Source organism: Oryctolagus cuniculus, chromosome 6 (assembly GCF_051225735.1).
Source record: "Oryctolagus cuniculus isolate XC-2025 breed Fujian yellow rabbit chromosome 6, ASM5122573v1, whole genome shotgun sequence".
Classification (NCBI taxonomy): domain Eukaryota; kingdom Metazoa; phylum Chordata; class Mammalia; order Lagomorpha; family Leporidae; genus Oryctolagus; species Oryctolagus cuniculus.
In genome coordinates, this window is record NC_142872.1 from 125,733,667 (window position 1) to 125,760,848 (window position 27,182).

A 27,182-nucleotide genomic window follows, 5' to 3' on the forward strand; every position below is an offset into this window, starting at 1 on the left:
AGCTGGATGAAGGACAGCAACTTTGCTGAAAGCCTAAAATTATTGCAGGGGTGGGGAACCTATTTTCTGCCAAGGGCCATTCGGGTATTTATGACATCATTCACAGACCATACAGAATTATCAGCTTAAAAGCTAGCCTGCTATAGATTTATTAAATTTTGAGTCCCACCTGTGGTTGCCTTGGCCGAACCAGGCCAAATGATTTCATGGGCCTTATACAGCCTGTGGGCCGGACATTCCCCACCCTTGCAAGTTTTTAAAAAATGACCTGATCCATAATTATGCAACTGTAGTAATAGTCATGTTTTCCAAGGTTTAATGATGATTTCAAATCCTAAACTTCTGTGGCATTTCTTTACATTTTTGCTTTCTACCCTCTTTTTATCTTTTTAAGATTTTATTTATTTATTTGAGAGGTAGTTACTGACAGAGGGAGAGACAGGGAGAAGGGTCTTCTACCTACTGGTTCTGCACTGCCCAGAGTGTCTAGGGAGCTTTTCTTTCATTTCCATCCTGCCATGAGGAGGCAGAATATTTAGCAGGGCAGGAGGCCGGCTCTGTGAAGAAGGCAGGGTTGTCCAGGAATGAGGTGCCCCCAAGGTGCCTGAAAGGTGCCCCTTTCGGGTCAGTCTGGGCAATTTTGGAGGTAGGTTATAAGCTCAGTCACTGTGCTAATGATGTTCTAATGAGCCTGGGGTCAGTTTAGAGGTCAGTATACTGAGGGTATGGCGACTTTTTTCTGTGGTTTCCTTATCTTATGACATGGACGGTCGTATGACTGTGGCTCCACAGGAACCTAGCTAGCTAACTACCCTGATGTGCTTGCTTCCTGGTGAAGAAGACAAAAAGGAAGCAATGATGTCCCCAGAGGCTGGCTTCCCAAACTGAAAGAGGAAAGGGGAATTAATAACCCCATCGTGAGTCCCAGTGATTATCTTCCTGTGTTGTGGTAACAGTGTGCAGTTTGGTTTGTAATCTATAAATGTGAAATTCATCACTGTTTTTTATTATTAAGTGATCACCACTATCTCTTATCACTAACACCAGTATTAAAACCACTTTAACCAGCATGTTTTCCTATTCTGATGTTTTAGTTTTTTTTTTTTTTAATAAGAAATGTTCAAAGGAAAGCTACAACTCAATTTTAAACCTAAAAGCCAACAGTTGTGGGTAAAATTTTCTGTGGTGCTCAGATAACTGGATTCTCTGAGGAGCAGGATCATGGCAGACTGATGTGTAGTGGGCATAGCGGGCAGGGAAGGCACATACGGTTGAGTTGAATTTGTTGTGTCTCAGAAGTAACCCACACTTCATTTCCTTATGGGTATATAGCATGAAAGAAAAGAAAGGGGACAAAAATGACCAGGATCACAATTTTGTATCTTTTGGTCATGTATTTTCTTAATGCCTTAAGGCCATATTCTTGTTTGAAATAGCATCTTCATGAGTTCTCAGTGTCATTTGTCTGTTCATGCTAGGCCTTGGTTAATGCTGGTAGACCTGAAAAACAGGCAGGTACAAATTGTGAAAGGATTAGAAAAGTGGCAGTAGGTTATTGGAGAAAAGAAAGAAAGAGAATAGAAAGAGAAAAAAATAGCAACCTAGGCATCCAAAATCAGTGAAAGAATTGATTGCACATGAAGTAAGGAAAAAGAAGCAAAATATTATAGGGTTGGAATGATAGCAGGAAAGTGTTCTGTTCTTCAGTGGTTCACATGTGTAACAGAGTCAGCATCATAAATATTGTTGGTTATCCACCCTTTTACCCCTGCCCTCAGTACTTACTGTTTTAGAACTTGCAATTAGCAGATTACCAAGGGAGAATCTGATGTGAAAGAAAATTGTAAATTACTTACTCTAACTCTGTATAACCCAGTACACAGAGGATAACCTGTAAATGTTGACTGAATAATGAACACATGTGTACATACATTTCCAATTGCAGGTAAGCCAGGTGTGCATATACCTGATAGAGAGTTAAAAGCATGGGAGGAGGACCTGTTTGAAAAATCAAGCCTGGTTATGGAATTCACTAAAATAGGAAATTTGTGGGAGACTAGAAGACTGAAGATCACCCTTTAAGATCCCATTGGTTAGAAGATAGGTATCATGGAGCCAGTGTTGTGGCACAGAGGGGGAAAGCAGCTGAGGATAGTCCAGGTCCTTAGGCCCCTGTGCCTATGTAGGAGACCTGGAAGAAACATCTGGCTCCTGGCTTCAGATTACCCCAACTCCGGCCATTGTGGCCATTTGGACATTGAGCCAGCAGGTGAAGATATTCTCTCTCTCCCTGCCCCTCTATCTTTCTCTCTCTGTGTGTATTTATCTGTGTGTAACTCTAACTTTCAAATAAATAAATCTTTTTTTTAAAAAAAATCAGTATTAGTTGGCACACTGTGGATTGCAAGTGGCAGAAGATCTAACCTAAACTTATTTAAGCGATATCACATATGTTAAAAAAACAAACAAACAAAAAACTCTAAACCAGTTCTGCCATTAGGCATGGCAGAATTCAGCAGGTTTCTGCCTCCTGTGTTACACACCTCCAGCCTCGGGCTCCTACATAATGGCTTCCAGCAGCTCTAGCACTTCCATTTCTTCAAGACCAAGGAGCAAGGGAAGGATCCTTCTCCCAAAAATATTATCATACTCCTTGGTTTTCAGTAGGTCTAATGCTCATCCTTGAACCAGCTGAAACTCCAGAGATTATCAAACATGAAATTATAGTGCGGCAGATCTCTAGTCCCACTAGACTACTTCTGGGAAAACCCATCATTGGATTCTTGTACTGTTGAGGTACAATTATAGCTGGATCAGTGCTTGCCTCAATGCCAAGGGCCCTGTATCTCAGCATCCTCCATGCTCACCTAAGTCTGACCCACTTTCTTCTTTTAGTTCCAGGCTCCCAAATGTTTGAACATTGGCTTCTTAATTCTACTTTATCTTTACTCTGCTGAGAGTTTTAGCCATCCTGTCTCTCTGCCTAAGCAAAAATAGGGTTTGTGTGACAGTAGAAATTGTTCATGAGTTTAATGGTATATACAGTGGCACAAAAGCTGTCAAAATGTCTAAGTTTTTAGTAATAGTTTGAGTCCAGAATTCTTCATTCTGTCTTTGCCATATATAATTTATATACAGCAATTTACATATATATATAAATTGTGTAACTTTTAGGGATTAAGAAGAGCCGTGAACCTACTTAAATTCCTTAAAAATAGACACCTTCTGAGTAATATACATATTTTGTGATTCCATTTCTAGTTTTTTTTAGATAGAACCTCAAAAACTAATTAGATAGTTCGGCCAGCGCCACGGCTCACTAGGCTAATCCTCCGCCTTGTGGTGCCAGCACACCGGGTTCTAGTCCCGGTCGGGGCGCCAGATTCTGTCCTGCTTGCCCCTCTTCCAGTCCAGCTCTCTGCTGTGGCCAGGGAGTGCAGTGGAGGATGGCCCAAGTGCTTGGGCCCTGCACGCCATGGGAGACCAGGATAAGTACCTGGCTCCTGCCATCGGATCAGTGCGGTGCGCCGGCCGCAGTGCACCGGCCGTGGCAGCCATTGGAGGGTGAACCAACGGAAAAGGAAGACCTTTCTCTCTGTCTCTCTCTCTCACTGTCCACTCTGCCTGTCAAAAAAAAAAAAAAAAAAACTAATTAGACAGTTCTAAATCAGTATTTTGAAGTAGTTTATGAATAGTAGATATATTTTTATAAGATCCAAATTCTTTCTGTATTGTTAGTTCTACAAAGATAGATTCTGTCACATGTTTACAAATATTCTTGTATAGATGAAGTTACTATAGAGTGAGAAAAGTAATCTTATTCTTCTTCATGTACCCAGTAAAATGTCAAGTGCATTTTTAAAGAGACTTCCATAAACTAATATCAACCCTTTCTATTGATAGTCTTTTCTATGATAATTATCTGTGCTTCCATATAGTTATTTTTTATGTCTGTCTTGGTTCTTTTATTATAATTTTAACCACTCCAAATGATATTGTAGGGTTGATTAGAAACAAACACATCAGAAGAAGGTACTCATCAGGTTTTTCTGGTCATAGAGATTACAAATATAAGGGAAAAAAATCTAGAAACAACTCTGTGTTGTTGGATTAGAACCAGAGGTATCAGTATAAATACCTGTTTTTTTTTAAAGTATGATTTCAGTATTCAGTGTATATTTTATTTGTATTAATTTATTTTTATTTCATGTAAAAGAGACAGAGATTTTTGATCCATTGGTTCATTCCCCAAATGCCTACAACAACCTGGGCTGGGCCTGGCCAGAGCCAGAAGCATAGAATTCATTTTAGTCTCTTGTGTTGGTGTCAGGGACTTAAGTCCTTGAGTCACCTCCTACTGACTCCCAGAGTACATTACCAGAAAGCTGGAATTGGAACCAGACCCAGGATTTGAACCCAAGCACTCCAATATGGAAGTTCTCAAATTCCCTTCACCTAGCTATGTAACTATAGTACAGATATTGAAAACAGGTAACTTACATTGATATAATACTAGTAAGTAATCTACAGATCTCATTTAAATTTTGCCATTTTTCCCCCATTAATGTCTTTTTTCTGGTTCTGAATTCAAGTTAGGATTCCCACTGAATTTAGTTGTCAGTTCTCCACAGCTGTCCCAAGCAGCATCTTACCAATATATCAGTCACCTGCCCAAATTCAGGGTTTTGAATATAAATGAATAGATAAATACAGAAATAGAAATAAATTTGTGTATAGTGTAGATACAAGTACATATCTACTTCTTAGTTCTGTCTGTTGAGAGGACCTAGGATCAGTGACAACCCATTGGCGTTGAGTATATCTACCACCAGATTTTGCTTTCTAGATATCAGTCTTCGGCAAAAGAAACCAAACTCCTTGGAGAATTAGCTGACAGTAGAGATGGGACTGGAAAAAATATAAGATGAGCATGAAATATCTTAATGACTTAAAAGTAAAGAAGTTCTCAGAAAATGATGTGTGTATATCAGAAGGATATAAGAACCAACTTGAAGGTGCTCCCAATGACTAAAGTTGGTTCAATTTAAACAACAAAGTAAATTATCATATTGGATTATAGCTCATTAAATAAGTATGCATGAGTCCATACTGGCATGAATGATTGAATTAGTAAGTGAAGTTGAAGGGGCAGCTTTAAATAAGGAGAATCACTTATTTAAATTATTACCATAAAGGATAAAGGAGAATCATTATCACATACCATAGTAATAATAATTGCAAGTTGAGAACCATTGATGAACCATCTTAACCACTTTAGTGGGTAAGAGTTTGTAAAAGAAAATATGTGTATAATCTTCCAGTATCTTCCCATAATGTATTTATTATTTATAAAGGGGAAAATGATACTTTAACAGTTGTAAAATTTGGCAGACATTACTTGAAGCAGGTGATGTTAATGTTACCAGTAGTAAAACGGCAGTATCAGATGCCCTGCCTACCATCTTGCAGGAAGAGCTTCTTGCCTGTGGTATTCTTGCCAAAATATGAAAGCGTCAGATAAACCAAAATCGTCAGACACTGCAGGATAATGGACCTAGACCCTTCGAAAGTATCAGGGTCATGAAATGCAAAGCTGCATGGTATGTCCCAGCTTAAAGACAGTCGTGGAGAACTGACAGCTAAGTTCAGTGGGAATCCTAACTTGAATTCAGAACCAGAAAAAAGACATTAATGGGGGAAAAATGGCAAAATTTAAATGAGGTCTGTAGATTACTTAATAGTATTATATCAATGTAAGTTACCTGTTTTCAATATCTGTACTATAGTTACATAGCTAGGTGAAGGGAATATGAGAACTTCATATATTTTTGTAATATTTCTATAGATCTAAAGTTATTTCAAATTATTTAAAAAAATTGTGTGTGTGTTTTAAAGGAAGGGGACTTAGGGCAGATAGCTTCTAAGGTCCCTTCTGTCTAGCCATATTAGCCTATATTGCAGTCATACAAAATGGAGAATGTTAAAGATTTAAGCACTTTTATTTCCTGTCTGCCAATTCTTTTTTTTTTTTCTTTTTGTGTAAATTGTTAACTCTTTACTTAGTATAGAGTTGGTCTTCTGTGTATGAAGTTAATCAAAAATGAGTGGAGAACGGGACTGGGAATGAGAAAGGGAGGAGGAGGGGGAGGAGAGGTGGGTGTGTAGGTGGGAGGGTGGGTATGGTGAGAAGAATCACTATATTCCTAAAGTTGTACTTATGAAGTGCATGAAGTTTGTATTCCTTAAATAAAAGGTTTCTTGGGAGGGGGGAGGTGGAACGTTATCAAACAGCTGAAAATAGGATCAAATTCTAAACTATCAACTGAGCTAAGTAGAACATGTCCTGTTGTGAATAGCAACTGTTTTGTGCCATAGTATCCTGGGTAAGATGGTCCTTGCCTCCAGGGTAGTCAGTCTGCTGGAGCTCGATGGCAAATGGTCTCACGTTTCAGTCACTGAGATTACCATTTTCTCTTAAAAAATAGTAGAGCTTAAGAGTGACATTGGAGAGAGTGAAATAAAAATTGGTGTCTTCAAAATTTATCCATGGAAGAAAGAACCCTCAAGAAGGACCTAAGAGTTTTCAATTTGGGTGTTTGAAGGAATAATGACAGCAGTTATATAAGATAAGCAACCTAGGAGGCTGTTGGTGTTAAGATCTTTATGTATGCGGGAACAATAGGACATTCACATTCTGATTACCACGAGATAACTGAGTTTGTTGATGTACAATGTTTCAAAGATATGAGTAATTGAAAATAAAGGATGATATAAGCCTGACATCCCATAATGCTCATTCTCTAGATTGCTATACTGAAGTGAGCATATACCTTTATCCCATTGTGACCAATTGCAGGATGATGAATTGATGTGCTCCATTTAGCAGATTTTTACTGTTGAATAGTATTAAAATGTCAGGAAGTATAATGCAGTTAGGTCAAGAAGTTATGACTCCACCTCTAAACTTAAAAAACGTGATACGAATTCTTGGATATTTTTGAGCTATTTCTATTTTTTACATTTTCTGTTTTTATTTTATTTTGTCTGGGTGAAATGTGGCTTTGAATCAAGGTGATTGTGTAAATGAAATGGAAATTTCAGTGGCATGATATATTCGATGAAAATATTAAGAAACTGAGTTCTACCATGATAGTTTGTTCACAGAAGTCTTAGCTCTAAGCTTTTGTGGATGCAATGCCTTCTGCAGAGGATTAGAGGTTGTATATTTCATTTCTGCAGTAGGATCATACAACACATATGAAGTTTTCAAGTCTCCAAAGAATTGAAAAGTCAATGTGGGTACTGTACTTGGAGACGTGGATACTGTGTGCCTAAGGTGTTTTTTAATCTTTCATCTTTTCTAAGGCTCAAGTATCATTAGAAAAATAAGCCATAGGCATTATAAATGTGGTCTGGTGAAACTCGATATTCACAATGACAATTTAGAATATGAGCTCCTTGGGAGGAAAGTTAACTTACCACTCTGACTTTGCATCTAAGTATCTTAAAGTGTGCCATTGGTTTTATGAAAAGGTTTTGATCTGCATTCCTAGTTTAAGTTCAAAAGAAAACCTACATTTTAAAGTGTATTCCTTTTCTGGGTGTAGTTACTTTGAACTACAGCATATAGTTTTTCTCATAAATCTAACCTGCCACTATCTGTTTTTAAGACTTTGTAAACTTCAAGTGGTTATGATGTGTGAAGTTTGGATTAAACTAAAATTTTTAGAAAACACATGTTATATATTTTGATTGTTTTGAATTTTAACATAGGCCAGTCAAAAACTTAAGTGTCTAGCAAAGTAGTATACTGTACTCTGTTACTGTGAGAAATCACAGAAAATTGCCCTTTCCCATCATGTTAACGACAGACAAATGAAGCAGCTGTTCTTATTCTTAATGTAGTTGTTTGAAAAACTTGCACAATTTAATGAAAATGTCTCTACTCATAAAACTTAAAATGCTCACACATGGAAAAAGTCATAATGTTTTGGCAAATATTGCTTTGTTAGGAATGTGAATGAGGTATACCTGCTCCATCACTAGAATTCTGTAGAAATGGCATGACGCTCTGGTGCGGAGCCAGCCGAAAAAGAAGACTCTGGCAAAGGATGAATTAACATTCTTTAAAAATACAGATAGTTCTTTCCCTAACTTTTGGTTTGTGTTGCTAAGGAAGATACATATCTCTCTCCATTTCTTTTTTTGTTTTTTTTTTTTTTTCAGGCATAATTCTTGGATCATCATTTCAACTCAGCATAAATGATTTTCTCCTTAAAACAAGTCTCAATGAAAGAAGTCGGATTTTGGTAGGGCCATGTTGTGCCACTGCCGATCTGGAAGCTAGATGGTGTAAACACAGTGGCAACCCAGGTCCAGAACACTCCATACCAAAAATATCCGTCGATTTAAGAGGTGGTCTGCTACAGGTCTGTGGCAACTGGCAATATTTTTCTCAAAAGTTTTTATGTCACCTTTGTCCATTTTTTGAACTGTTTCACTAAAATTTAAATCTTTGTGTAGAGAGAAGGAGTATTGTCAGATTGCTGTCTTACTAAATTTTTAAGTTTTATCACGATATAATTCACATGCTATACAATTCACTTATTTAAAGTATGCTATTTGATGGCTTTTTAGTACATTCACAGAGTTTGCAATCATTACCATGGTAAGTTTGAAAACATTTTCATTACTGTTCCCCAGAAAACCCATTAGCGGTCACTCCCCATTACCATCTATACCCTTCTTCGGGGCTAGGCAAGCAGCAATCTACTTTGTGCTCAATGAATTTGCCTATTCGGAACATTTCATATAAAAGTAATCGTAGAATATTCTCTTCTTTTATGACTGTTTTTTTTAAAAAAAAGATTATTTAAAAGTCAGAGGAGAGGGAAAGACAGAGAGAGAGAGATCTTCCTTCAGCTAGTTCACTAGAGAATGCTATCTTCCAGGCTCCTCCCAGGCCATTATCAGGGAGCTGGATTGGAGGTGGAGCAGCTGGAACATGAGGTGATGCCCATATGGCTCTACCTGCTACACTGCAACACCGGCCCTACGACTGACTTCTTTTACTTAACATAATGTTTTCAAGATTCATTCATGTTTTAGCAGGTGTCATGGTTTTATTCCTTCTTGAGACTGAGTTTTCCATTTTATAAATGTATCACATTTTATTTATTAACAGTTTGCAGATATTGAGTTCTCTCCATTTTTGGAAAGATGGTGCTATGAACATTTGTGTCCAAATGTTTGTGTGGATATATGGATTAATTTCTTTTGAGTTTGTAACTAGCAATGGAATTGCTGGGTCAAACTTTTTTTTTAATATGAAACTTTCCTGAGTACAAAGTACTCAACCTGTCACAGCACAGTGTCTAGACCCATATGAAATACTACCTCCCTATGTTAGACTCCTTCAATATTATGATGTCTGATTACTAAAACTTAATGCATGTCACATTGCAACTTCTCAGGCATTTGTATTTTTGTAAGATATATTTATTAATTTGAAAGGGTAATGGGGGTGGGGGAGAGAGGGAGAGAGATCTCATGCATTTGTCATAAAGCCAAGTGGGAAATTTAAGAGTATCCAGCTTATTTCTTGATCATTCCTCTTGTGGGTAGATTTTACTTTAATTCTCATGTGACTTTATGTCTCTGCCCCCTCCCCAACTTGACATGAGTCCAGAAAGCTTGAAAGGTTGATAGTGATAGAAAATTGAAATAACTGATTTGTCAATAATGAAGGTATATTATTCATGAATTTCTTTTTTCATCTAAAAGTTTTATTGCCCCAGCTTTCTACTAATTTTCTTACTGACATAGAGCAAGATTGGGGAGATCCTAATCACTTTTTTCTGTGTGAGGTTTTAGAGATTTTCAGCATCTCTCAGAAATCTCAACATATTTAACATTAAGCATGAGATTTTTTGTTGCTTTATTGAGAAAATTAATTGTATTATCTTTTTCCCAAGGCAGCAAAATCACTCCATATTAAAAGTAACAGAAAGAGCGAAAAACAAGTCTTATCATCTCAACCTTCTGTTACTATCACTTAGCAATTTAAAGGCAAAAGGATGGTGTTCTACTCCCCAAGTTGACTTCTCACCTTTTTCTATTTAGCAGCATCCAATAAAAGTCAGATTGACTAGAACAAAAGTAGGTTTACTGTAGAATCTCTTAATTTCCAAGAGTAGAGCCTAAACCTATAGATTAAATCTTGTTCACACCTCTGTATTCTTTTCTATGATTTTTGTTTCTTTCATCTGGTTCCCTTCGAATTAATTGTTATATTATCTTTATCCAATATCTTTGAAGAAATTTAAAAGTATTGAAAATTGTAATTATCTGGCAATCATTAGTACCTACTGGTCATACTTCTGCTACAGACTAATATTCACATGCTGGAGAAGAAAACTTACTCTTCCCTGTTAGAAGAAAAACTAAATCCCTTTGTTCTCAAACCCTGCTCTACCTCCTGTCAGTTGATTCTCAGGATCTGTGAAATTCTGGATGTTTCCACGTTGTCACTAAACAGATGTTAGGGACCTTCTAAGTGTGAGGTCATTGAGCAGGTTCCCTCTCTTTTTCTCTAAAAAGTAAGAGTGCTAAGAAAGGAACCCTAGGATCAGGTTTGTTTAATCTCATGACCACATGTGGGAAGCTACTCCATAAGGTTATTATTATTATTCTATTAACATTTTGTCCTAGAGGATCTTGATATCTTGATTACTTTCTCTCAGAGTATAATAAATGTTCTCTTCTGTGTTTGCTAAATTATTTCATATACATTACTTCATATCAACATAACTTCATTAATGCAGCATTGAAAATTCTCAGGATATAATATATAATTTACTTGCTTGTTATATATTTATATAGGTAATAGAATTTCTCCCTGTAGATCAACTAATTTATAGAAATTATAATTATCAATAATTAAATTGAACAGTGTTGCAGCCTTGCATTAATTCAAATATGACTGTACTCACTATTCTCAAGAAGTGTTTGTATAAAGAATCACTGGGATTTTTCATATGATTTTAAAGGTCTTCTGGGGTCAAGAACATTTGAATTGTATAGTTCTTCTGCATGAATTACTGAGTGATTACCTCAAGAAAAATGGAAATGTACACATCTCTGAACCCATGTCTCAAATGTCATCTCCTGTGGAAAAGAACCAGACTTTTAAAAGTGAACAGAGTTCAGATGACCTGCGCACGGGTCTGTTTCAGTATATACAAGATGCTGGTGAGTAGCAGCCACTTCGGTATGAGAGACAGAGGAGAGGGGGAGAGAGGGAAAGGGAGGGAGGGACAGACAGAGAGTTTTAAATGCACGTTAAGTAAAAAGACATCAAGACGACTTGACAAGGATGTTAATACATTACCATTCAGTGTCATTTAAAAGGGATTCTTGATTTCCTTCTGCATCAAAACATAATCAACCAGCTTCCTTATATTCTTCTTCACTGTAATAAACCAGCACATTCCTCCTTTAAAAGCATACAATTAATTATATATTTATTTGACAGAACCTTTGAAACTACCTGGTGTCTATGAAGTCTTGTTCTGTAATGAAACTGAAGATAGCCCAGGGATGATGCTGTGGAGATACCCGGAACCTAGAGTGCTTACCCTTGTCCGGATAACTCCCGTGCCTTTCAACACCACAGAGGATCCAGACATTAGCACAGCAGACCTCGGAGATGTGCTTCAGGTATGTAATAGCTCTTAATGTGAAAATGAACACCTTGTAACAAAGTGCTGATCATATATTAGGAAAAATGAAATGTTTGGAGCATATCATTTCTTATGTCAGTAGCATCATAGAGAAATGCACACATGTATGTAAATAAACTCTATGTATATATAAACATATATAATAGAAATGTTAAAATAAGGGAATATAATTATCTCTCAGTATACATGGGGAGTTAGTTCCAGGGTCCCTGCTGATACCAGAATTCATCAATATTCAAGTCCCCTATACAAATATAAGATGGCATAATGTTTACATGTAGCCTATTCTCAGTCTTCCATGGACTGTAAATCATCTCTAGATTGCTTATAATACCTAAAACAACATAAATGCTATGTAAATAGCTGTTGTACTATATTGTTTAGGGAATAATAACAAGAAAAAAAAGAACATGCTCAGGATAGATGCAATTTCCCCCAGGTATTTTCTATTTTTTTGAAAGGCATAGTGACTAAATGGATTGAGGGGGAAGAAAGATCTCTTCCATCTTGTTGTTCACTCCCCAAAATGACCGCAACAGCCAGGACTGCAGGACTGGGCCAGGTCAAAGCCAGGAGCCAGGAAATCCATCCTGGTTTTCCACTTGGGTGGCAGAAGCCCAAGTACTTGAACCATCTTATACTGCCTTCCTAGGAGCAATAGATGGAAAATGGATTGAAAGTGGGGCAGCTGGGACTCCAACTGTCATTCCATTATGAGATGCAGGTTATCACAAGCAGTGGCTTAACCTACTGTGCCACAACACCAGCCCCTCCCCAAATATTTGCAGTCATGGTTGGCTGAGTGACTACAGAGCCTGAGGGTACAGAGGGATGATGGTGCCGTTAATTCAGATTCCTGATCCTTGTTGATCTCCAGGGTTCTCAACTGTACTATTCATCTTGTTCTGAATAGGTTACATGCTCTCTAACTGTAATGGAACAAGCTCATTCAGTTTACCACACATTTATCAAGTGCCTGCCATGTAGTAAGAGTTTCTAGGACTTTGTTGCAAAACAAAATATGCCAGAATTGGGTGACAGTAGTTTTCATTTCCAGAGCTGAAAACAGTCTCACTGTTTGAGGTAGGTTAGTTTCCTATCAAGAAAAACCATCTACCAGTGATTATATTCCCCACGGTTGAAAGTTTGTTGCTTGTTACTTCCCTAAGCTTAATGTAAATGTGCTGGTGATATCATTGTATTATTATTATTATTATTATTATTATTATTGTACTTGTAAATATTCTAGGGTTCTGAATTTCTCTGAAAATTTGATTTTCCCCTAGTCTTCCACCTATTACCTAGGAGTCATTGCTGATTGCTCTTTTTCCACAACCTATCAACAGAGCCTTTCAGTTCTACCTCCAAAATATTTCCTAGTCCAGCTAATTTTTTCTCTGTTTCTGCCAGCACAAGTTGAGTCTAAACTGCCATCAACTTTCCCTACTCTGGTTCCTAATTGGTTTCTATGGTTCCATTGCTTACTACTCATAATCAAATCATTCTGCAAACAGCAGCTGAAGTGATATTTTCAGAATGTAAGCCATGGCACATAACTCTTCTAACATAAAACCCTGAGGTGATGTCCTCTAATACTGAAAACAAAATTCAAATCTCTTGCCATGGCCATCCAGGCGCTGCCTATTTCTCAGACTGGAACTCGTGCCAGGCTCACCCTTTCACCCCATGCACCAACCACACTGGCCTCCTATTTGTCCTTGAACATACCATTTCAGTCATTTCTCTTGTTCTTCTGTCATATTTGAACATCACTTCTGCTCACTTTGCCCATCAGGTGCCAGCTCAAATGTCATACATTGGCAAACCAACTACCCCTACCACTGTATGTATCACATAGCTCTTTGGCTACTCAAAATTATCTTTTTCATTTATTTGCTTACTTGCTTATGCTCTTGCTTTACCGTTATAAAATAAGCTCCTTTTGTGTCTTAATCCCATGTCTCCAGCCTCTGGTACACAGAGATACACACGGACTTTTTAAAAAGAAAATTTCTGTTTTTATTTTATTTTATTATTTTTATATTTTATTTTATTATTTTTAAAAATAACTTCTATGGGCCGGCGCCGCGGCTCACTAGGCTAATCCTCCGCCTAGCGGCGCCGGCACACCGGGTTCTAGTCCCGGTCGGGGCGCCGGATTCTGTCCCGGTTGCCCCTCTTCCAGGCCAGCCCTCTGCTGTGGCCCGGGAGTGCAGTGGAGGATGGCCCAGGTGCTTGGGCCCTGCACCCCATGGGAGACCAGGAAAAGCACCTGGCTCCTGGCTCCTGCCATCGGATCAGCGCGGTGCGCCGGCCGCAGCGCGCCGGCCGCGGCGGCCATTGGAGGGTGAACCAACGGCAAAAGGAAGACCTTTCTCTCTGTCTCTCTCTCTCACTGTCCACTCTGCCTGTCAAAAAAAAAAAAAAAAAAAAAAAATAACTTCTATGTGGCTAACAAATTAGAGTAATAATACAAAGCAGAGGAGTTCAAGAAAAATACTAATATTGATATTATTATATTATTTAATTCTTTTTTAAATTCCTGGTTATAATGTATTTAGCCAAGTGTTCATCTTCTGCATGGATAACAATGAAACATGTGCAGAGTATGCAGAACAATCAGATTGCCAAGATTTCAACAAATCTCTACTTTTATTCTTACTTCTTCAGAAGTTGTTTCTCCTCTGTCAAGGTCATCTTCATGATTATGTTTTCTGCCAGAACTCTTGGATTATTTTTGCTACATGAAATAGCAATATATGTGAATTTTACTATCTCATTAAACTTGCCTAGAGGCAGAATATCTGTGTGTCATTTTTCAATCATAATCATTTTTCAATCAGCTGATTTTTAGATTCATATCTGTAGCTTAGTGCTGATACATTTATTAGCAAACATTCACATAGCTTATTATTAGTGGTATAACGTCATTAGTATTAAATATGGTATCTAAGATAGTAAGTCTGTTTTCTAATGGTGTGTTCTCTGCTTGCTGCAATTAAAGGTGTGAGGCATAGAAGTTAGGAGGAAGAGCTGCAGCTGGAATGCCTTGGTTCAAAATAAATCTCTGCCACTTACATACAGTGTCACATTAGATAAGTAACTTAACCTCTTAGAATTGTGTTTGTTGTTTTGCTTTTTTCTAACAGTAAAATCAGGCTAATAGTAATTTGATGATTGTTAAGAAATAATATTTACCTAAAACAGTAGCTGGCTCATAGCAAGTGTTACCTAAGTATGAGTATTACCGCTGCTATTACTATGACTCTTGTTGAAACTCTTTTCAGAAAGCCAGGAGCACAGGCTAGACCAGAGAGAGCTCCAGTCTGACAGATGTCTCTGCAGATCAGCTGGAGGAGTCAGAGATCTGGGGCAGTCTCAGAGGCCGAGGCAGTGAATCTGGCATATAAGCAAAGCGCTACAGTGCAGGAAGCTTTTCAGGTTTCAGCATGCAGAGAGTTAGTATCGGAAATGTTCTACCATGTTTCATGTTTGTAGGAGAAATAAGAAACCATAGTTCAGGCTGGCGCCACGGCTCAATAGGCTAATCCGGCGCCTGCAGCGCCGGCACACTGGGTTCTAGTCCCGGTCGGGGCATCGGATTCTGTCCCGGTTGCCCCTCTTCCAGTCCAGCTCTCTGCTGTGGCCCAGGAGTGCAGTGGAGGATGGCCCAAGTCCTTGGGCCCTGCACCTGCATGGTAGACCAGGAGAAGCACCTGACTCCTGGATCCGGATCAATGCTCTGCGCCGGCCGCAGCGGCCGCTGGGGGTTGAACCAATGGAAAAGGAAGACCTTTCTCTCTGTCTCTCTCTCTCTCTCACTGACCACTCTGCCTGTAAGAAAAGAAAAAGAAAAAGAAAAAAAAGAAACCATAGTTCAGAGAGAGGAATGCTGACCTATGGAGCAAGACAAGGTTGCAGTAACTAGAAAAAGGGAGAGCTTGGATCTAATGATGGGAAGGAATGCATGCCAGAATGAACAGAACAGGATGGCAGCAAAGCTGGCCTAGTGCTATGCTGCTTAGCTCCTGACCCAATCCTAATAATCTGACTAGAAGCAGAATTTGTCCCACAGTTTGGTGGAGTTCTCATCTGTGAAAAGAGCCGCTTTGAATTGTAGTATTAAAACCATGCAGAGGCCGGCGCCACGGCTCACTAGGCTAATCCTCCGCCTTGCGGCACCAGCACACCGGGTTCTAGTCCCGGTCGGGGCGCCGGATTCTGTCCCGGTTGCCCCTCTTCCAGGCCAGCTCTCTGCTGTGGCCAGGGAGTGCAGTGGAGGATGGCCCAGGTGCTTGGGCCCTGCACCCCATGGGAGACCAGGAAAAGCACCTGGCTCCTGGCTCCTGCCATCGGATCAGCGCGGTGCGCCGGCCGCAGCACGCCGGCCGCGGTGGCCATTGGAGGGTGAACCAGCGGAAAAGGAAGACCTTTGTCTCTCTCTCTCACTGTCCACTCTGCCTGTCAAAAAAAAAAAAAAAAAAAAAAAAAAAAAACAAAACCAAAAACAAAAAAAAAAACCATGCAGACTATTCTGTTTCCTTGGTAGTTTTGTTGAGTACAGAAAATATGTGGCATATGTTTGATTCGATATAACAGCTCTTTTCTTGAATACCTAAAGCACCATACTCTAGCTTGCTTCTGGGAATCCAGCTACAGATAAGGCACTGTCCATGAGTTTGGATCTCAGTCTAGTGGGGAAGTTTCTGTGGTTGGTCGAGATTGAACAATCTCCCTATCCTGGCTTTCAAGGAGGACCTGTCTGTTCTCAGGATCATTCTCCTATGATTACCTTTAGGTCTATACTAGAAGCCCAGCTAAAATACAGAATAGCTGATTAATTGCAGGGAGCTAAGGAAAGGGGTATCCTTTATCAGCTTGGTATTATGCAGGTGACTAGGCTCTGAGGTCTCCACTCTTGATCCGTTTTTTACTAACAGTGACCTAAGGCTAACTGTATCTCTCAAAGCTTTTTTACTGAACTAAACATTGGCATTAATGTTATCTGCCGTTCACAACTGTTGTGAGGTATTACATTAAAGGAATTTTATAGCTAATATACTTATATAAATATACATAGTGAGATTTTTATTTTATTTTTAATTAATTTTTAACAGATTCAATATGATTTGTAGATACAAGTCTAAGAACATTAATGATATTCCACTCCTTCCTCCCTCCCTCCCACCTTCTTTCCTTCTCCCTTTTTTTTTTTTTGGTTTTTGAGATAATATATTTTAAATTGACATTACAGTAAAAAGGCTTAATACTTCAGCAAATGAGTTTAACAAGTAAAAGACAAAAAGACTCTAGTAGAAATACAGACAATGGCTAAAAATGGTAATTGTATGTATAAATGACCATTTCATCAATATACTTTTTTTGTCAATTAGTCATTCATAATTTCTTTCAATGAAATATAACTAATGACAGTGTAACATCTAAATATTTCTTGTGTGGTTACAAGATAATAATTATGTTCATTTAGACCTTAAGCCAGTTTATGCACAGTAATAATTTAATACAGATTGCAATGCAAATAATTATATATTACATGTGTTGGTACTCTATTAGTTACCACAGGTCAGGGAACACATATAATATTTGTCTTTTTGGGCCTGGCTCATTTCACTAAGTATAATGGTTTCCACTTGCATCTATTTTTTGTCAAAGATAGGATTGCATTTTTTTTTTACAACTGAGTAATATTCCATAGTGGATCAGTACCACAATTTCTTAATCCAGCTTCAGATTGTGGGCATCTGGATTGATTCCATATGTTAGCTACTAGGAATTCAGTTTCAGTAAACATGAGGGTACAGGTAACTCTTTCATAAGCTGATTTCATTTCCGTTGGGTAAATTACCAGGAGTAGGATGGCTGGGTCAAGTGGTAATCTATTTTCAGCTTTCTGAGGAAACTCCATTGTCTTCCACAATGGCTGCACTAGCTTGCATTCCTACCAACAGTGGATTATATTGTTTTTTGATTTCTGTATGAGAGCCATTCTGACTGGGTTGAGGTAAAATCTCATTGTGGTTTTGATTTCCATTTCTCTGATGGCTAGTGATCATGAGCATTTTTTCATGTGTCTGTTGGCGATTTAATGTCATCTTTTGAAAAATACCTATTCAAGTCCTTTGCCCATTTCATAATTGTATTGTTTGTTTTCTTATTTTTGAGTTTCTTTAGCTCTTTATAGATTCTGTATGTTAATCGTTTATCAGATGTATAGTTTGCAAATATTTTCTCCTGTTCTTTCAGTTGCTTTTTGACTTTGTTAAGTGTTGGATCTGCAGTGACCTGCAGTGTGGAAGCTTCTTAGATTGATTGAATCCTGTTCGTCTATTTTTTGTTTAATTGCCTGTGCTTCTAGGGTCTTTCCCAAGAAATCTTTGCCTATGCCAATGTCTTCAGAGTTTCCCCAATATTCTCCTCTAGTAATTTGATGATATCAGGTCATAGATTTAGGTCCTTGATCCACCATGAGTTGATTTCTGTATAAGGTGTAATGTAGGGGTATTGTTTCATACTTCTGCACATTTAGACCAATTTTCCCAACACCATTTGTGGAAGAGACTGTCCTTTCTCCAGGAATTGAATTTACCTCCTTTGCCAGAGGTTAGTTGATCATGACTTGATTTCTAAGAATTCTGTTTCATTGGTCTACATGTCTGTTTCCATGCCACTACCAGGCTGTTTTGATTACAGTTGCCCTGTTTTGAATAGTTTGTATGTCTTAAAATCTAGTGTTGTGATGCCTCTGGCTTTGTTTTTGTTGTTTAAGATTGCTTTAGCTATTTGAAGTTTTGTGTCTCCATATGAATTTTAGCATCTTTTTTTCTAGATATGAGAAGAATATCATTGGAATTCTGATTGGGATCACATTGAATCTATAAATTGCTTTAGTTAGTATCAACATTTTGATAATATTCTTCCAATCTACAAACATGGAACATTTTTTCCATTTTTTGTGTCTTCTTCTATCTCTTTATTTTTTTTTAAGATTTTTGAAATTTATTTGAAGTGCAGAGTTAGAGAGAGAGAGAAGAGAGGGAGATGGAGAGGGAGAGAGGTCATCCATCCGCTGCTTCACTCCCCAAATGTCCACAATGGCTGGAGCTGAGCTGATCCAAAGCCAGGAGCCAGGAGCTTCTTCCGGATCTCCCATAATGGGTGCTGGGGCCCAAGCACTTGGGCCATCCTCTGCTTTTCCCAGACACATTAACAGGGAGCTGAATCAGAAGTGGAACAGCTGGGACTTGAACCAGCGCCCATATGTGATGCCGGCACTGCCGGCTGGGGCTTTAACACACTGTGCCACAGAGCTAACCTCTATTTCTTTCTTTAACATTTTGTAATTTTCATTGTAGAGATCTTTCACTTCCTTTTTTAAAAATTTATTCCAAGATGTTTAAATTTTTTGTAGCTATTGTGAATGGTACTGATCTTAGAAGTTCTTTCTCAGACATGGGATTGTCTGTGTATACACTTGCTAGTGACTTTTGTGTGTTAATTTTATATCCTGCCACTTTACCAAACTCTTTTATGAATTCCGATAGTCTCTTAGTGGAGTCTTTTGGTTCACCTATGTATAGAATCATGTCAACTGAAAACAGAGATAATTTGACTTCCTGCTTTCAAATTTGTATCCCTTTGATTTCTTTTTCTTGCCTAATGGCTCTGGCTAAAACTTCCAGGACTATATTGAATAGCGGTGGAGAAAGTGGGCATCCTTTCTGGTTCTGATCTTAGTGGAAATACTTCCATTTTTCCCCATTCAATAAGATACTGGCTGTGTGTTTATTGTATATCACCTTGATTGTGTTGAGGAATGTTCCTTCTATACACAATTTGCTTAAGGTTTTTATTATGAAAGTGTGCTTTATCAAATGCTTTCTCTGCATCTATTGGGACAATCATATGTTTTTTTCCTTCGGTTCGTTAATGTGATGTATCACATTAATTGATTTGCATATGTTGAATCAACCCTACATACCAGAGAAAAATCTCACTTGGCTCAGGTGAATGATCTTTTCAATGTATTGTTGGAATATATTTGCTATTATTTTGTTGAGGATTTTTGCATCTGTGTTTGTAAGGGACTTGTCTGTAGTTCTCTTTCTTTATTGTATCTTTTCCTGGTGTTGGAATTACTGTAATGCTGGACTTACAGAAGGAGTATGGTGGATACTCTCCCTTTCAATTGTTTTGAATAGTTTGAACTTCTTTAAACATCTGGTAGAATTCAGCAGTGAAGCCATCTGGTCCTGGGCTTTTCTTTGTTGGGGAGGTGTTTATTTTGACTCAGTCTCAATCTTGGTTATTGGCCTATTTAGGTTTTCATTGTCTTCATGCCTTAATTTTGGTGGATTGTATGTGTCCAGGAATCTATCCATTTTTCTAGCTTGTCCAGTTTGTTGGCATATAACTATTTGTAGTAATCCTGATGATTATTTTTATTTCTGTGGTAGCCATTGTTACATCTCCTTTTCATTTCTGACTATTCATTTGGATCTTATCTTCTCCCTCTTTTTTTTTTTTTTTTTTTTTTTTGGTTATTTGGACTAGTGGTATATCAATTTTGTTTATTTTTTCAAAAAACTAGCTGTTCATTTCATTGATTTTTTGTTTCAATTTTGTTTGTTTCTACTTAATTTTAATTATTTCTTTCCAACTACTAATTTGGGGGTTGTTTTTCTAGGTCCTTGAGATGTATTGACAGCTTATTTATTTGATACCTTTCCAATTTCTTCATATAAGCACTAATTGCTATAAACTTCCCTCTTCATACTGCTTTTGCTGTATCCCATAAGTTTTGATATGTTCTATTGTCATCTTAGTTCATTTGTACAAGTTAAATAGTTTTCTTTTTGATTTCTGCTATGACCCACTTGTTCTTTCAGGAGCGAATTGGTATGGAGCCTCCATGTGTTTGAATATTATCTAGAGATTCTTGAGTTGTTAATTTCCAGTTTCATTCCATTATGGTCAGAAAAGATGCATGATATGATTTCATTGTTTTTTAATTTGCTGAAACTAGCCTTAAGGCCTAGCATATGGTCTGTCATAGAGAAAGTTCTATGCACTGATGTGAAGAATGTATATTCTTCAACTGTAGGATGAAATGTTCTGCAGATACTAATTAGGTCCATTTGGTTCATTGTGTAGCTTAGCTCTTTGTTTCTTCATTGATTTTCTGTCTAGTTGATCTCTCCATTGATAAGTGGGGTGGTGAAGTCCCCTATTACTATTGTATTGGAGTCTATGTCTCCCTTTAGATCCGTTAATATTTGTTTTAAATAGCTAGGTACCCTGGCTTTGGGTACATATAATTTATTATAGTCACATCTTGATCTCTCAATCATTACATATGCTTTTCTTTGTCTCTTTTAATGCTTTTTGTGGTAGAGACTATTTTGTCTGTTAATAGGATAGCTATACCTACTGATTTTTGCTTTCCCTTAGCATAGAATATCTTTTTCCATTCTTTCACTTTCAGTCTGCATGTATCCTTGATGGTGAGGTGTGTTTCTTGTAGGTGGCAAATAGATGTGTCTTGTTTTTTTTTTTTTTTTTTTTTTTTTTTTTTTTTTTTTTTTTTTTTTTTTTTGACAGGCAGAGTGGACAGTGAGAGAGAGAGACAGAGAGAGAAAGGTCTTCCTTTTGCCGTTGGTTCACCCTCCAATGGCCGCCGCTGCAGCCGGCGCACCGCGCTGATCCTGGCAGGAGCCAGGAGCCAGGTGCTTTTCCTGGTCTCCCATGGGGTGCAGGGCCCAAGCACCTGGGCCATCCTCCACTGCACTCCGTGGCCATAGCAGAGAGCTGGCCTGGAAGAGGGGCAACCGGGACAGAATCCGGCGCCCCAACCGGGACTAGAACCCGGTGTGCCGGCGCCGCAAGGTGGAGGATTAGCCTATTGAGCCACGGCGCCGGCTCGATGTGTCTTGTTTTTAATCCATTCAGCCAGTCTGTATCTTTTAGTTGGAGAATTTAGGCTGTTTATATTCAAGTTTACTATTGATAACTAAGGACTTGGCCCTGCCATGTTTCTATAAATATTCCTATTGATTGCTTTGGATTTCTGCTATATTTTTGCTAGGAGATTTTCTTTCACATTCTCTCATTGTAATGCCCACCTTTCTGTGTTTCTGTGTGTAGCACATCCTTAAGGATCATTTGTAAGGTTGTATCAGTGGTGACAAATACTTTGAATTTCTGTTTATTTTGGAAGGTCTTTATTTCGCCTTCATTCATAAATGAGAGCTTTGCAGGGTACATTATTCTGAGTTGACAGTTTTGTGTTTTGTTTTGTTTTAAGACTTGGACAGTGTCTCTCCATCTTCTCGTAGCCTGTAGGGTTTCTGATGAGAAATCACCTGTGAATCTAAATGAAGATCCTCTGAAGGTAATCTGGTGTTTCTCTTGTGCACGTTTTATGACCTTTTCTTTATGTTTTGCTGTTGAAAATTTGAATACATTGTAGTCATATCTTTCAGGAGTTCTTTGTGCCTCCTTTACTTGGAGGTCTCCATCTTCAAATTAGGGAAATTTTCTGTTATTATTTCACTGAATAGGCCTTCTAATTCCAGTCTTTTCTTTCTGACACCTGTATGTTGGGTCATTTGATAATATCCCATAAATCTTCATCACTGTTTTTTATTTTTCTAATTTCTTCATTTTTTTGGTCTGAGATATTTCCAAAAAATTTTTTCCAGCTTGTATATTCTTTCTTCTGCCTCACAAAGTCTGTTGTTAAGGCTTTCCACCATATTTTTTTATTTGACATATTAAATTGTTCATTTCCAGCATTTCAGTTTGATTTCTCTTCAAAATCTCAATATCATGGGAAATTTTTTCATCCATGTCATGTGTGGATTTCTTTAACTCATGAATTTGCTTCTCATTGCATCCGAGTAGTCCTATGATCAGTTTTTTTTTATTCCTTTTCAGTGATTTCATCAATCTGTTTATCTTCGCATTCTAATATTAAAGTGTTGTTGTGTTCCTTTGGGGAGTTGTGTTGTCTTCCTTATTCTTATTTCTTGTATTTCTGCATTTACATCAAGCATCTGTAGGACACTTGTTGATTTACTCCACTGCTGGGTTTTATTTTTGAACTGTGCCTCTGTGGCTTAGTGGAGTGTCTACTCCTTCAGTGAATACCCAGAGGTATATGCTAGGTGTGTCCAGGGAGCTCTGGTCAGTGCTGAAGGTTGAGGTGAGAATCCAGGGTTACACCCAAGTTGGGCATAGTACATATTCTGTATTGTCAGCAGAAGGGAGGGTATGATAATACCTATTGGTATAATCACAACCTCATCTTCTCTCTTGGAAGGAAATCAATGCCCTGGGTTAGCCCACAGTGGGTACAACCCTCACCCACACTGGTGCATAAACCACACAAAAGATCTGTGCAGTCCTTAGTGTGAGCATGGAACTCTCTGCAGTGACCCACCCTAGGCATTCAGGGCACTCTGAGCCTCTGAGAGATTGCTCAGAGACCCAGATATACCCTACGCCCTATTGTGCAGTCACAGGGTTCCCATGGTCACAGCACACAAGGCTCCCACAGTCACAGAGTACAGAGGATCACCTCTCTACTGTCAGAGCCTGCCCTGTCCATGGAGAAAACATAGTCATTTCCAGAGCCAGATTCCTGTGGGTGCTCTGCCTTGGCAGTTTGAACCCCAGAGCCTGTGATAGTTTGGGAGGATGGGAGTACCTCACAATGCTAAGTGGGTGCCCAGCTCCCTGTCACCCTTCCCAGCCAAACAGAGGCAGTGAAAACGTAGCTTTTTCTCTCTGCTAAAATCTGCCAGTCAAGTATGCAGCTGTAGCCTCTACTTGTGTCAAGATGGCTCCTTGTCCCCTCCGGTTTCCAGGCACCCACATGGGGGGATGGAGAGAAAGAAATGCACTTTTCCTTCACTTTATTAGGGGGTATGCTGCTCCCTGCTGTGGCTCTCAGCCAGACTCAAAGACAGTGCTGTCTGCAGTGCAAAATCACCAGTAGCTCAGGCTGCCGCAGTCTGCCCTTCCCTCACTCTCAGACCTGGTGTCTCTCCCACCCTCCAGCTGCGGGGGTGGTGGATGGTGTCCCCACTTGCTGCTGTGCACCTGCACTTTCCACCCTGCTCCATGGCGTTCTTCTTGCTTCTAGAATTTCCACTTCAAACCTCTCTCCAACTCTCCCTGTATACACTTCCTCCTCTCTTCCGCTAGTCAGAATGAGCACATCTTTTCCCTATTTAGCCGTTTAGAATCTTCCATAGTGAGATTTTAATAAATGCTTATTTCCTTCCCTCAGCTCTTCCATCACACACAAATGTGTAGATCACTAAAAGTTGCTCATAACTGGGATGCCAGCCTTCCATCTCTGTTTCTTCCAACCTATTAAGTTCTTAAGAAAGCAGGTATATTGTATAATTCTCTGAAGAATTATAAAAGTTCTTTAAATACAAGTAGATTGTATAATTCCTTGATATCCTGCTAGATTGACTTTGAGTGCCTTGCATAACCTGTCTCCCATCCCCAGCTTTGCCTTTTAGTCCCATAGTCAGGATCCACAGATCTTGGTCAAACTGGCCTCCTGGCATTCCACAAACCTGCCTGTAGCATACTACTTCCTCTTCATTTTTAACCTCTCTCTTCTTTGCTGGTTGAAACATAACCACATTTTCAGAACAGAAAAAATGTCGTCTGTTCTATGAGCCTTTCCTGGATGCCATGTCCAAATATGATGTCACCCTCCTCTGAACTCCTGTAGCATTTAATGCCAGGACTTTCTTTTATGCTGTTTTTTTCTTTACCTAACATTGTAACTTATGTATCTACATCTTTTTTATGTTTTAATTACTTATATTTTATTTGTGTAGCAGACGTAGAGGAGAATATAGATGTAGAGGGAGGAAAAGCAATGGAAAAGGAGAGGAAGAGAAAGAGAAAATTATCTTCTATCTCTTGGTTCACTCCCAAAATGCCTGCAACAGCCAGCTGGAAGACCAAAGCCAGGATCTCAAAACTCCATCCTGGCTTCCAGTGTGGGTGACAGGGACTCAAGTACTTAAGCCATTGTCTGTTGACTTCCAGGATACATGATCAGAAAGCTGAATTGGCAGCAGACTAACCAGGACTCAAACCAGTCACTGTAATATAGGATGCAGACATTCTAAGCAGCTAATTTAACTACTGTGCCATATGCCTGCTCCACACGTCCATATCTTCTCTCTTTGCTAGATTGTTCATCTCTAATGGAAAGGATCATATCTAATTTGTTATTTTGTGCCCCACACTATTCAGTATAGCAGAAATGCTTAATAAATAGATTGATTGAATGAATGAACACATGAATTTCCATGTTCCTGTTTCAATGTATTCAAAATTTTACATTATTCATCACTATTTTCTGGAGCTAATAAATGCATTTTAGTTTTCCAAACCAAACTGGGTCTGGATATATTGTGTTATTCTTCAGTGGTGTCATCTGCCATAAACACAATCTAATGTCATTACGTTACATGGCCTCTTGGTGAGATCATTGAATATTCTGCCAAAGCCACTTGCCCCCTAAACAAAGGCTATTTCTTAAATATAAAATAAATTAATCTCCCTGGCTTTAGTCCTAAAAACTAATGGATGGCTTTTTTTCTTCAGGACCACTTAGTTCATTTAGGAAAAAAAAAATTCAGCTTACAGAATTCAGTTATACTACAGAATCTTCAGATATGTCAGTTAATATTTTATCATTCCATGATCATACTGAACTTTATAAACAAATTCCCAAGATCACTTTAAAGATTTTATTTTGCCGTTGTAATGAGAAATATGGAAAGCATGTCCATAATATAAAATAAAATTAACCATAGGTTCAGAATAAAAACCCTAACATGAATATTCATAGAAAGAAAAAGCTTATTTTCTGTTCATGTTATAATTTTACCATGTTAAATTTTACATGTTAATAGTACAGTTGGATGTCATTAAAGTGAGGATCTGTAAGGTAGGAGTGTTACACATTTGGAGCCTAAACATAGGAAATTGCTGGGACTTTATCTGGTACATACTAAGTTTTCCTCTCTCTTCATCCTACCATGTACACTGCCTACTGAGCCTTCCATTTTGGAAATACCCATATTCCCAAATTATGCATTTTTGTACACCTTTGTAGTAAAATTAGTGATGCATTTGATTCTTATATAAATATGTCACAATGCTTTTTCTTTTTTTAAAGATTTATTGATTTATTTGAAAGTCAGAGTTACACAGAGAGAGAAGGAGAGGCAGAGAGAGGTCTTCCATCTGCTGGTTTGCTCCCCAATTGGAACAGCCGGGACTTGAACCGGCGTCCATATACGATGCCAGCGCTTCAGGCCAGGGCGTTAACCCACTGCGCCAAGGCGTCGGCCCCATGATGCTTGTTCTTTTAACCCCTTGGAAAAAGATGATACTCAGCCTGACCCATTGTTACATACTAAATAAAGATATCTAAAAGTTTAGTTCAGGGAATTCTTACATTTTGAAGTACCTATTTTTGATTGCAGACTCTGGCCTCTCTCCAGCTTGCTGCCAATGCAGACCCAAGGAGACAACAGTAATGGCTCAAGTGGTTGGATTCCTGACACCCATGTGGGAGACCTGGATTGAGATCCTGGCTCTCAGCTTCAGCTTGGCCCAGCCCCAGCCATTTTAGGCATTTAGGGAGTGAACTAATGCATGGATGCGCTCTTTATGTCTGTCTTTCAAAATATAAGTGCTTTTTGAAATTTTAGTGTAACACACTAGTGAAAATAAATGAGAAAACAAGAATACAATATGGATGGAACAAGAATAAATTCTGAAGCTTGAAGAGACCTTTTTTTTTTTTTTTTTTTTAACCAAGAAGTACTGTGAAATTAGGGTAGCATTTGCTACAGTGGTTGGATTTCCACTTGGAATGCCGGAATTCCAGATCCCTTATCTGAGTACCTACCAATACAGCTTCCTGCTAATGCACATCCTGGGAAGTAGCAGCTAATGATTCAAGTACTTGAGTACCTGCCACCCCTGTAAGATACTCAGAATGAGTTCTGGACTCTCGCCTTCAGGCTGGCGCAGCCCTGGATATTACGGGTGTTTGGGTATTGAACCGGTAGATGGAAGATCTTCTCCCTTTCTTTCTCTCTCTCTCTCTCTCTCTCTCTGCTTTTCAAATTAAAAAGGAAAAGAAATACATTTGTACGAGAGCTATGAGATCATGCAGTTTTAATATCAAATTTATTCTTTCTCCCAATCTGTTTATCCTTCAGATGTCAAAATTCCCCAAATAGCATGTTTTTTTTTTCTCAACAACAGCTTCAAAATTTTGTGCAGAATTCTTATATGAAAAAGTCATGACTAGAATTCTTAAAAGACATCTTTATAAGGGAAACAGGAAGAGAAAAGATAAAAGCAAGCTGTGTC

The 27,182-nt window shown here is 38.5% G+C and overlaps 1 protein-coding gene across 21 annotated transcripts in view; it reads left to right on the forward strand.

Annotated features, from left to right (window-relative positions):
* VPS13B (vacuolar protein sorting 13 homolog B) overlaps positions 1-27,182 on the forward strand; it is a 779,033-nt gene that overhangs the window by 602,484 nt on the left and 149,367 nt on the right. For all 21 annotated transcript variants that reach the window (XM_089336373.1, XM_089336374.1, XM_051844658.3 and 18 more), the window contains 3 exons: positions 8,227-8,429; positions 11,049-11,250; positions 11,534-11,718. In XM_089336373.1, coding sequence (XP_089192499.1) covers positions 8,227-8,429; positions 11,049-11,250; positions 11,534-11,718 — 590 coding nt within the window. The remainder of the gene's footprint in view (positions 1-8,226; positions 8,430-11,048; positions 11,251-11,533; positions 11,719-27,182) is intronic.